The sequence below is a fragment of the Xenopus laevis genome, chromosome 7L (genome assembly GCF_017654675.1).
Source record: "Xenopus laevis strain J_2021 chromosome 7L, Xenopus_laevis_v10.1, whole genome shotgun sequence".
Lineage (NCBI taxonomy): Eukaryota > Metazoa > Chordata > Amphibia > Anura > Pipidae > Xenopus > Xenopus laevis.
In genome coordinates, this window is record NC_054383.1 from 108,629,556 (window position 1) to 108,642,344 (window position 12,789).

Below are 12,789 nucleotides of genomic sequence, written 5' to 3' on the forward strand. Positions count from 1 at the left end.
ATCTGCTGTGTAACCTGAGCCTTTTCTCCTTTGAATGGCTGCCCCCATTGCTACACAGCAGCTTATTTATATATAATAGTTGTGTTTCTGAAGCAAACGCGGCAGTTTTACCAGTGCAGGGTAACACTGCATTATATTTGTATTACTTTAATACACTTTCATATTTAATGTTACTGTTCCTCAACTAGCACCACACACTACACTGTCTGCTATAGAAACAGAGCCGTGTCAGCAAAAACATAGTCTTTTAATACATAATATCCTTTAGGAGCCTTGTTTCCTAACTTAGTTTTTGTTTTCTAACAAGACCAGCAGGAAATGCGCCCACAAGGCGTCTACGCGCTTACATGCATCGTGACGCCACTCTCGCGTGATGAGACTTGTGACGCCCGTATTTTCTGTAAGACAGGAGGAAGAAGCTTTGGCGTTTTGTGGGAGGCGTAAGTAGCGATCCGGGAGTGCGGGACTGTTGGGCAGTATGCACTGACTTGGATTACAGGGTGAGATGTGCACCTCCTCTAAACCCCCATACGGCTCTGTCGGGACTAAAACTCTGACTACACGAGCAGTCCTGTCCTTCCTCTCATATTAATGAGCTCCCTGACACTGGGGCCGAAAAACCCGAGTAAGTGCGACACAGCGGGGGCAATTTAACACCCCAAACCCGCGGTGAATACAGATTTTAATTTAACTTTAGTTGTATTACAATGTTGGAGTAAAGAGAAATGAAAATGTTATGTACTGTAGAGCAATGAGGTGGATGTCAACAAAAAGTTGACCTGCCCCAACCTGGCACGCCCTCTTCCACTCAACCCCGGCCCGCCCTCTTCCAACCTGCCCTAACCCTGGCCCGCCCTCTTCCAACCCCAATGCCCTCTTCCAACCCCAATGCCCTCTTCCAACCTGCCCTAACCCTGGCACGCCCTCTTCCAACCCCAACGCCCTCTTCCAACCCCAACACCCTCTTCCAACCTGCTCTAACCCTGGCACGCCCTCTTCCAACCCCAACGCCCTCTTCCAACCTGCCCTAACCCTGGCCCGCCCTCTTCCAACCCCAATGCCCTCTTCCAACCTGCCCTAACCCTGGCACGCCCTCTTCCAACCCCAACGCCCTCTTCCAACCCCAACACCCTCTTCCAACCTGCTCTAACCCTGGCACGCCCTCTTCCAACCCCAACGCCCTCTTCCAACCTGCCCTAACTCTGGCACGCCCTCTTCCAACCCCAACACCCTCTTACAAACTGCCCTAACCCTGGCACGCCCTCTTCCAACTAGTCCCAACCCCAGATCGCCCTCTTCCAACCTGCCCTAACCCTGGCCCGCCCTCTTCCAACCCCAACGCCCTCTTCCAACCCCAACACCCTCTTCCAACCTGCTCTAACCCTGGCACGCCCTCTTCCAACCCCAACGCCCTCTTCCAACCTGCCCTAACTCTGGCACGCCCCCTTCCAACCCCAACGCCCTCTTACAAACTGCCCTAACCCTGGCACGCCCTCTTCCAACCAGTCCCAACCCCAGATCGCCCTCTTCCAACCTGCCCTAACCCTGGCCCGCCCTCTTCCAACCAGTCTCAACCTCAGGCCACCCTCTTCCAAACAGTCTCAACCCTGGCCAGCCCTCTTCCAACCAGTCCCAACCCCAGATCGCCCTCTTCCAACCTGCGCAAACCCTGGCCTGCCCTCTTCCAACCAACCCTGGCCAGCCCTCTTCCAACCAACCCTGGCCCGAAAGAGGGCTGGCTGGTGTTGGAAGAGGGTGGGCCGGGGTTGGAGCAGTTTGGAAGAGTACGGGCTGGGGTTGGGACTGGTTAGAAGAGGGCGGGCAGGTTGGAACCAGTCTAACCAGTCCCAACCTCGGCCCACCCTCTTCCAAACCCGGCCAGCCCTCTTCTAACCTGCTCCAGCCCTTTTTCAAACGTGGCCAACCCTCTTCCGGGCCAGGGTTGGTTGCAAGAGGACGGGCTGGGTTTGGGCAGGTTGGAAGAAGGCTGGCCATGGTTGCAGCAGGTTGGAAGAGAGCGGGCTGGGGATGGGACTGGTTTGGAATGCTTAGGACCTGCCATTAAATATTTACATATATTACATATACATATTTACATATATTAAAAAAATATTTACTATATACAGCTAAAATAATTTAAACATTACATACATCCTAATGGGATTGTTATCCCACCAATAAGGATTAATACTTCCTAGTTGGGATCGTGTTGAAGCTGCTGTTTAATTATTACACGTGAACACGTTTGCACATTCTTTTCTTTGTTTGTGCCTTGTTAAAAAAAAAAGTAAATAAAATTGCAACTTCAATAACTACAATTCTGTATAGAATTTGCTCAGTACAATGAGAGAATTGCTGAGGGTCCAATGTTCTACAGTCCCATAACACCATAGAAGCCACCACCAACCCTTAGTGCTCCTCATTCTCCTCCTTTTTATGGTATGGCTTTCAGTTCTAGCTTGCCACCGGACCTCACCTGAGCCCCCTGGACAATTGAAGAGGTATGTGCAAGCGGTAAGTTCACATTACCATTGGTAAGAGGTTACAGCAAAGTGGGGTATCATTTGTATTTAAGGTTGTATATATTCCCTGTGGTAGAGGAAGATTTGGGATAACTGCAGAAATGACTTAACAGACTTTTTCTAACCATTATTTTTTTTCTAGTTCTGTAAAGATGGTTGGGGAGCAGCAACTGGAAATGTCTGAAGTCCAGACGACATCTGTTCAACAACAGCCCCCTGTGCAGACTGTAGAATCCAATGACCATCAGTACGAGTGCCACGAGTGTGGGAAAGTGTTTAAATGGTCTTCTAGACTGATTCACCACCAAAGGACTCACACTGGTGAGCGGCCATACAAATGCACAGAATGTCCCAAAGCCTTTAAAGGCTCATCTGCTCTGCTTTATCATCAAAGGAGCCACACTGGAGAACGTCCATATAAGTGCCTGGAATGCGGCAAAGCATTTAAACGCTCTTCGTTATTGCAGATCCATCAGAGCGTACACACAGGAGTGAAATCCTTTAAATGCAATATTTGTGGAATGGCATTTAAGTGGTCTTCTCATTATCAGTATCACGTGAGGCAACATACAGGAGAGAGGCCATATCCGTGTAACGTCTGCGAGAAGGCCTTTAAAAACTCATCAAGTTTAAGACGACACAGAAATATTCACACTGGTGAGAGACCCTATATATGCACAATTTGCGGGAAGGCTTTCACACAGTCTACTAACCTTCGGCAACATCAACGAATTCACACAGGCGAACGCCCATACAAATGTGAAGACTGTGGAAAATCTTTCACCCACTCCTCCAACCTCCTGCTTCACCAACGCACACACTCTGCAGGCGTTTCTCACAAATGCGAACTGTGCGGGAAAGTGTTCATTTCAGACTCTTTTTTGCAAAAACATTTGCAGTCTCATGCCATCGAGCAGGCATTTGTACACGCTGAAACAGAAGTGTATCTGACAACTACAGCTGCTGTGGAGACGGTAGAGATGGTGTTTAAATGTGGCGATTGTGATATGACCTTCAAAAATGAAGATTTGCTTTTGGTCCATCAACAGACCCATGTAGAAGAGCCTATATATCCTTGCACAAACTGCGATAAAACATTCAAAAATGCTTCTGGTCTCTCTCGCCACAACCAACACTGTCACTCCAGCGAAAGGCCTTTCAAGTGCTCCATCTGTGAGAAGACCTTTGTGCAGCTCTCAAACCTTTTGGTACATCAGAGAACTCACACAGAAGAGCAACAGTTCATTCAAACAGAGGCTGAGGTCACATGTCCACAGACATCAGAAATCACTCAGCCATCTACTGCTACGGCGGCTACAGAAACGGTTGACCGTCAGTACAAGTGTACAGAGTGTGGTAAAGCATTCAAAGGTACATCGGGCCTCCGGTATCACATGAGAGACCACACTGGAGAACGCCCGTACAAATGTTCAGAGTGTGGGAAAGCTTTTAAGAGATCGTCACTTTTATCCATCCATCAGCGGGTACATACAGGTGTCCGAGCTTTCAAGTGTGCAGAATGTGGTCTAACATTCAAATGGTCCTCCCATTATCAGTACCACCTTCGACAGCACACAGGTGAACGTCCTTACAGTTGTACTGACTGCGGCAAATCGTTCAAAAACACTTCATGTTTACGCAGGCATCAGCAGTTACACACAGGTGAGCGCCCATTTACCTGTCTGATGTGTGGAAAAACCTTCACTCAGACTTCTAATCTGCGTCAACATGAAAGAACTCATACAGGAGAAAGGCCTTACAAGTGTGATAAATGTGATAAGTGTTTCACTCATTCCTCCAACTTGCAGCTACACCAGCGAACGCACTCCAGTGACAAGCCTTTCAAATGTACAGTATGCGGTAAAAGTTTTGTCATGTCATCTTACCTTCAGCGGCATTTGCGTACCCATAGTTCAGCTACTTTGGTAACTACGGAAAACTCCACACAAAATATTCAGAACTCCCAAAATGTACAGGTTTTACCAAACAATCCAGGAGTGCAGATTATACCTAGTATGCCTGCACCCCTAACATTTGATGGAAGCAACCAACCCAGTGTTTCTAATCTTCAAACATTTGTACTGGTGCAAGTTATGCAACAAAACACTCCAAAGTTATTACTTCTGCCAAATACACACGTTTTTCAAAGCCAGCAGAAGGTTCCTATAGCCGTAAATAATTCCAATGTGAGTCTAGTACAGAATAATGCACAGCAAAGGAATTCGCAGAGCAAACCAGGGCGTAGGTGCTCCAAACAGAAAAAGCCTGTGGCACCCTGTAATGTTGCTCCTAATCATAATTTTGTTATTATGCCTAACACAGGGCATGTTGTTCCTAGTATTCAACCTCTTCAGCATGTGCAAATTCAAGCCATACAAGGCTCTCCAAGAACCCAGGCATTACCACTTGGACAAAATGTACTTGTACTACAGAATGTTAGTGATCAAGGTCCTCACCAATTGGCAAACTTGCAGATAAATGCTATTCCTTCCTCACAGAAGACCTCTAACATACAGATACAACCAGCCCCTATGACAAGAGACATAGCTAATGTTCATATTCAGACCTCAACCACGCCTCAAGATGTTTCCGGTATTCAGATTCGAACCATATCAAGTTCTCAAGAAATTCCTAACCTACAGATCCAGACTGTACCAAGTACCCAGACTATCTCCAATGTTCATGTACAGACAGCAGCTAGTACGCCAGATCTGTCCAACATACAAGAAAGCCAGAATTTGATTGTGGTGCAAAATTCCCCAGAAGAGCTCTTGAGTACTGGCGAGAGCGTAGAAACTTTGCAGTCCATGGAAGATGTTCATGATGTCCACATTGAGACCTTGCAAACTGAAGAAGGCTTACAGAATATCATTGTTCTTCAAAATGCTAATGGAGAACAGACCAGGCTGTGTGTGCAAGAAGTGGAAAATATTCAGAATTTGCAGGATGTCCAGAATGTCCAAATACAAGCCATAACGAAACCCAATACTGCCATTCCTGCCGGTCAAAAAGTATTTATAATACAGAGTTCTGAGGGAGAGCAGACCCTTCAAGTAGTGGATAATATACAGGGCGACCAAAACATTCAAGTTGTAGAAAACGCCCAAAGCTTGCAAGGTGGCCAGAATATACAGCTGGTTCCAAATAACCATAATCCCGGCACTGTCCAGATTTTGCAGAATCTGCAGCTGAGGACTGTTCCAAATAACCAGGGTGTCCAGGCTATTCAAAACGTGCAAAATGTATATAAAAGTATACCCACAGCTTCAAATGGAAGCCAAACCATTCAAACGGTAGAGCTGGTTCAGAAAAGCCCCGTGCAGGGAGTACAGCAAGGCCCACCCTCCATACAGATTGTGCAGACTGTACCCAAAGTACAACTTGTCCAAACATTCTAAACATAGCTTTAGAGACGACGCACGTAACTGTCCTAGCTTAAGAGACCTCAGGCTGTGACATTAAATAATGGGCTTGTGAAGGAAGGATCTGTTCATGTTACACTGGGATGTTCAGTGAAGTCTAAAATATATAAATATATTTGTCTATTATGAACTGTTTGAATGTACTGTGTTATGTATTACTCTTAAAGGGGGTGAATTTATCCTTCATTCATAAAAACGTTCAGTGCATCAATGTTCCAGTAAAGACAGAAGAGCAAAGATTGGGATCATGAAGTGGCACAGTGGTTTCCATTATAGGACAAAGACCACCTAAAGACTTTTACTCAATCCATTTTCATTCTCTGCATCTGTGATCTCCATAAGTCATTGTTCAGGAGCTTACACAAAACCTTTGCACCTGTGGTTGGCAATGCCGAACCAATTAATGGTCTTTAAAGGAAAAAAGACACTTGTTATTGATTTCAGGTTTACGCTGTGAGCAATAGCCTGCTTCACTAATTAGCACTTTTTAAAGAAAATTTGTAAACTACAAATTGTAGCTTTTTTTTTTTAAATTTTGGGACCAGAAAGAATGTTGAAAAAGAGCACATTTTGAACCTGTTCTTCTGGTATTTATGACTATTTTTCTTTTTATTCAATGTGCATTTTTAACAAATAATAAAAAAAAACAAAACAAATGTGCTGGGTGCATAACAACTGTAGTTATGTGTTATGGCATATGAAGTAAACAAGATTTAATGGAACATTTGCACTTTTCCTTGCCACTCTAGGAATTGCCCCTAGGAATACTGTATGCCTTTACTTCCTGAGACCGACCTGGAGCATTTCAGATTTGGGCTTGACTGTGTTGATAAATGGAGTCACCTTGATTTAGTTTATGATGTTAATTTTTAACAGATTTCATTAGGTACCTTTGTGTCTGCATTGTAAGCTTGCACCCTGTAACTGTAATATTAGTAGTTCTTATAAAGCACTCACATGTTTAAGATTATGCATTTGGCCTGTAGGCTTTGGTTGGCCTTTGCGTAGGATAATTACTGTTGAAATAATTTACTTATCATAAAAAAAGTTTCAATCCGATTATATTTGCATGGCACACACATAGATATACTGTATATACATATACCCATGCTTCTAGATGCTATACTTTGGTTTTAGCAGTACTCACGTAGAGGAACTAAGTAAAGATGGGATTCTGAGACTCCTTGAAATAAAGAAACAAAATATACTTTCGTATTCCAATTATTTGCAGTGCATACAATATTTCACATCTAGACATTTTTGGATTTTTTGGTGGGTAAAATGGATTGATAAAAACATAGGTATCAATGAAGATTTTATAACACCCAACTGTAGAGGATAAAACAAGGCCAAATGAGAGGTTTCTGTAGCAGTGATATGATGTAGGTGGGTAATAACCCGATGAGACCCAAGTGTAGATGATACAGACACTACTAGAACCCTCAGGAGTATGCTGAAGTATTACAGAAAATGCACCATGCATTCGGGTTGTTTCTTGATACACTGAATCATATAATACAAAGGCAGCTTTGCTCTCATTTGTTATACTTTGTTATATAATGAATATATATATATATATATATATATATATATGTGGTTGAGGAGTTCCATGACCATATAAAAGCACGAGGCTGAAGACCATTCTTTATTTATTGTAATACACGATTTTCAGTGATCATGTGACAGAAATGACATCAGAACTCACCGTTTATAACTGATGACCTCAGAACTCACCATTTATAAGGATATCATTTACAAGATATTCATGGCTTTTGTGTATTATAAGGATATAATTTACAGGATATTCATGGTATGATCATTACAACATAGGCTGCTTTTACTGAATATATATATTGTGTTTGCATCTTTCATATATAATTCTTCTGAATAACCCTACTAGTTGCAGAACTTCGGAGGGTGCAGTTACACCTGGGCCTGCCAAAGCCTTGTGTGCATGTGGATCAGATACTTGCTTCTGAACGGGGTTGGGGGACCAGCTGAATGTCCTGTACCTGGGCCCCACCAGTGGTAGTTCCATTGCTGAAGCAGAACTTATGGTTGCAGGAGAGCCCAGGATTGTAGTGGCCCAGTGAGGCCCTAATTAATGAGCAATTTTAATACATCTTGGTAGAATAGGCCAACGTATCAATATTTTGGGGCCCTAGATTGAATTTGCTAGTAATGCCACTAAATATTACCCGGGGCCAGCACATTTTTCAGAGAAGAGTAGCATCAACATGGAGTCTGAGGTAAGCAATTATAATCATTAGGGGTGTGGGCTAACAAATTGGGAGCCCCTTAGTGATGAAACCTTTTCTTTGAATGAAGTCCTTTGAAGTGCATCTGAGTCCTGGCATTAGTAGGCATTACATACATGGATCTTTATTGCCCTACATTCCCAATTTCTCCTGCCTAGTGATCTTATGTCTAACCCCCAGCACATTCCATATGTTGCCTTTCAAACCTTGTCCATAATTAAAGGCAAAGGCCTTGCTAGGGCGGGATTTTGTTTCAGTACAGGTAAGGTCATGTGTGACTGTGCCTTGATTAAAGCAGAGATGTCGACTAACCCCATGTTGTGTTTTTTTGCCAAACTGGAACTCTCACACTATGAATTTAACTCTATCATTAGCAGCCAGCATTTGGTAGATGTGAGTGCCACTGTGCTGAGAAGCACTACAGTCAACTATTCATAGTGTTAGCCTGACACCAGTGTGGAACCAGTAGGAGGATTTTTGCTTTGAGGAACAGTAGAACATTTCAGCCACAGAACATATCACATGCATATCATGTAACCACATCTTTTTAATCCATAGGGGAAATTGACAGATTCCAAACATAACATCCATATATACATGGAAAAACTTCTGCATTCTGTTATGTACAGCCACTAATAATTCTGTAACATTTACAAGGAATTGTAGGATTATTTACCAGTTGTAGGCAAGGTCCATGAAGAATAGAACTCTCAACTGCCATCTTTAATACCAACTGCAAGATGACTGAACATCCTATTTAATGCCTATGATTAGTGTGGAGAAGGATATTCATAGGCATTTTGCAAAGGAACGTCTCATCACCTTACACCTAACAATATAACTTTGCACAATGAAAGCTCTACAACAGCTCTCCACTAAAGCCTTAAAGGACAAGGAAAGTGTAAAATAGAATAAGGCTAGAAATGCTGTATTTTGTATACTAAACATAAGCATGAACTTACTGCACCACAAGCCTAATCAAACAAATGATTTATGCTTTCAAAGTTGGCCACAGGGGGCTGTCATCTTGTAACTTTGTTAAACATCTTTGCCTGACCCTGACCCTGCACATGCTCAATGTGGTCTGGGCTGCTTAGGGATCATCATAAACAAAGCTGCTTGAGTTCTGCATGGCTGGGAAGTAAGGCGGGGGCTCCCCCTGCTGATCATAAGTATGATTGTTTCCCTGCTCAGCAGTTAGGGACCGTCTGACAATTCCTATCCACAGCAGTAAATGAAGGGAGAATTTCAATGCATACAGTCAGGTTTCTTATAAAAACGGTACACATTTTTTAATTAAAGTATATTGGAGATAGGTTTCTTTTTCATAAAAGAAAGTAAAAATGGGATTTTATTATTTTGCCTTTCCTTGTCCTTTAAAGGCATTCTGTCATGATTTTTATGATGTAGTTTACACTGCAAATAATTCACTCTACAATATTAAATTTAATTCCTGAACCAGCAAGTGCATTTTTTTAGTTGTAATATTGGTGTGTAGGCAGACATCTCAGGTCATTTGCTTGGTCATGTCATGTGATTGGAGGGGGTTATATCACTCCAACTTGCAGTTCAGCAGTAAAGAGTGATTGAAGTTTATCAGAGCACAAGTCACATGACTGGGGCAGCTGGGAAACTGACACTATGTCTGGCCCCAGGCCTGGACTGAGAATTAAAATAGGCCCTGGCATTTCAGGTACACAGAGGCCCACTCAGCCAACACAGAGGCCCAATCAGCCCCACCAGCCCACTAAATACTGACTTTCTATGGCACCTTATAGCAGCCCCTCTGGCATTTGCCAGAACCCACAGATTGCCAGTCCGGGCCTGTCTGGCCCTATGTCAGATTTCAAAATTGAATATAAAATAATCTGTTTGCTCTGTTAAGAAACTGATTTCCGTGCAGAATTCTGCTGGAGCAGCACTATTAACTGATGCGTTTTGAAAAAAAAAAAAATTTTTCCCCATGACAGTATCCCTTTAATATGGGATGTTCATAATATAGTGAATAAAGTACCCCCTCTTGTAAATTATAAGGATATTATAAGTTACCGAGGAGTTTCATGACCATATAAAAACGCGAGTAGGGATGGGCGAATTTTTTTGCCTCGTTTCGCCGAAAAAATGACGCCCATAGACTTGTATGGAGACGTGCTTCAAAAAAAAAGACGCGCGACAAAATAATTTCGCCGCGCGACAAATTTTTTTTCACGCCCATAGACTTTAATGGGCGTCTGCGACATTTCGCCGGCGGCGAATTTTTGGCGAAGCGAAACGGGTCAAATTCGCCCCCGAGTGTTTTTATACAGGTCATGGAACTCCAAGGTAACTTCTAATATCCTAATATTTTTCAACTGGGGGTACGTTATTTATTATAATACACACATTTCAGTGAGTCATGTGACAGAAATGACATCAGAACTCACCGTTTATAACTGATGACATCAGAACTCACTGTTTATAAGGATATAATTTAAAGGATATTCATGGCTTTTGTGTATTATAAGCCCATTATTGCAGTTTCCCTTGTAGTGACCAGCAGCTCAGAACAACAGTTCTACAGGGTTCTCTACAGCCCACCTAACAGAAATCACATCTCCATGTCTCTTGCTAAGCTGAAATAGAAATGTAAGTGTATTTTTGCAACAGGAGCAAAGGAAACCTGAAGAAACTTTTCAGTTTTACTTCATTATTTTTGAAATAGTTTTAAAAGTATTCTTCTGACTCTTTCGAGTTTTCAGATGGGGGTTACTGACCCCATCTAAAAAAACAAAAGGCTACACATTTATTGTTATTGCTACTTTTTATTGTCCATCTTTCTAATCAGACGCTCTCCCATATTCATATTCCAGTCTCTTATTTAAATCGATGTATGCTTGCTAAGGTAATTTGGACCCTACCATCATACTTAAATGTGAACAAGATCAGTAGCAGGTACATATCATCATGTTTTGCCTCACTCGATTCATCTTTTCATGTGTCTCCTATTAGGACGAGGTCTTTCTGATTGACTTCCCAGTCATCATATAGTTACCTCAATTTTGGCTATAGTTCCCTCCTCTTAAGAGTTAATAAGTGTTACTACTGCTTTAGAAACTTGGCAGCGAGCAACCAAAAGTGAAAGCTATTTGAATTCCAACAGGGAATTCCTAGCAAGCTCTTCACTTTGGTTGCTCAGTGAATGACTGAGCACAGGGCTGGTTTTATTAATTCATTTATTCATTGTTTAATTGGTGGCCTATCATGTAGATATTGCATATATAAAATTATGGTTTATGATTGTTTAAAGATGGTAATACATTTTAATAGGCCAACTTAAAGGGACTGTTCAACTTTGAGATAACTTTCAGTATGATGTAGAGGGTGAGACAATTTGCAATTGGTTTTTATTTGTGATTCTTGAGTTAGTTCGCTTTTTACTCAGCAGCTCTTCAGTTTGTAACTTCAGCAATCTGATTGATAGGGTCCAAATTACCCCAGCAACCATGCATTAATTTAAATAAGAGACTGGAATATGAATAGGAGAGGCCTGAATAGAAAGATGAGAAATAAAAAGTAGCAATAACAATAAATGTGTAGCCTTACAGAGCATTTGTTTTTAGATGGGGCGAGTGACTCCCATAGGAAAGCTGGAAAGAAAATGGCAAATATTCCATAAACTATGAAAAAATAAATAATGAAGACCAATTGAAAAGTTGATTAGAATTGGTCATTCTATAACATACTAAAAGTTAACTTAAAGCATTGATTTAATATAAAGATGCCATTTGACCTTGGAAATCTTTTTTTTTATAAGTAGACAGTAGAAGGAGAGCACACTGCACAGTGTGTATAGAACATTCTGCACTCCCCATGTTTTACTAAACATTTTATAAAATTGTGAATGTAAGCTATGCATTTATTCATTTAAAGCTGCAGTATTTGTTTCTGACCCTGTTGTTCTGTGCCTACATCCAAGGAAGGAATCATTACTAGTGGAGTACAATAGTTTGGAACAGTAGAGCGCAGGAGTTGTAACTCCTTTGTTGTATGTAATACAGTACATAGGATGTATAGATATAGATGTCTTTTTTTGACCACCAAAAGCAGCTGCACCATTATAGTACTCTTCGAAATTTTCTTTACACAGTAGTCTAATCATAGTTCACGTTATATATCTAACTAAGTATAATTAGATTTTTTGTAAAAGTCAACATTAAAAAGGCATCTGTGTTTAAAATACAACCCTAAATAAAACCACAAGATGCAGTAAATACTGCTTGAAGGGAATTGCAGCTTTCCCTGGGTATTGATTTAGGGGCCCAAACTTGGTCTAGCACCTCTAAAATAAGGATCAGGTCAGATTTACAAGCTGTTTCACCCAGTGAACATCTGTTGCATTCCCCCATCATCATCCAGTGCAGAAATGGCCAATGAGCATCACTGCTAACATACTACAGGTTTTTGCTTGCCATTTAAAGGCTTCTGCTGCCTGGACAGGGACTGACTGGGCTGATGGGACACCGGGAAAAAACCCAGTGGCCCCAGTCCAGACCCAATCTCAACGGCTGCTTGAGAAGCTCCCTGGCCTCCCCAGCTGCCCAAAGAAAT

General features: G+C 42.1%; 1 protein-coding gene across 4 annotated transcripts; it reads left to right on the forward strand.

The window, feature by feature from the left end:
* The first annotated feature begins 306 nt into the window (after positions 1-306).
* On the forward strand, positions 307-7,149 carry znf628.L (zinc finger protein 628 L homeolog). 4 transcript variants are annotated; one of them, XM_018226185.2, is made up of 2 exons: positions 307-440; positions 2,665-7,149. In XM_018226185.2, exons 1-2 carry the CDS (start codon positions 319-321, stop codon positions 5,918-5,920), a joined length of 3,378 nt encoding a protein of 1,125 aa, XP_018081674.1. In that variant the 5' UTR covers positions 307-318; the 3' UTR covers positions 5,921-7,149. The 4 variants fall into 4 exon arrangements, with proteins under 4 accessions (XP_018081674.1, XP_018081676.1, XP_018081677.1 ...); XM_018226187.2 differs by having other exon boundaries at positions 380-625; XM_018226188.2 differs by having other exon boundaries at positions 389-500.
* The last annotated feature ends 5,640 nt before the right edge of the window (positions 7,150-12,789 follow it).

Coding starts and splice junctions, on each gene's coding strand:
- znf628.L (XM_018226185.2), top strand. CDS start 319: ATGCGCCCACAAGGCGTCTACGCGCTTACATGCATCGTGACGCCACTC. Junction 441..2,664: donor TTTGGCGTTTTGTGGGAGGC/GTAAGTAGCGAT, acceptor TTTTTTTTCTAG/TTCTGTAAAGATGGTTGGGG.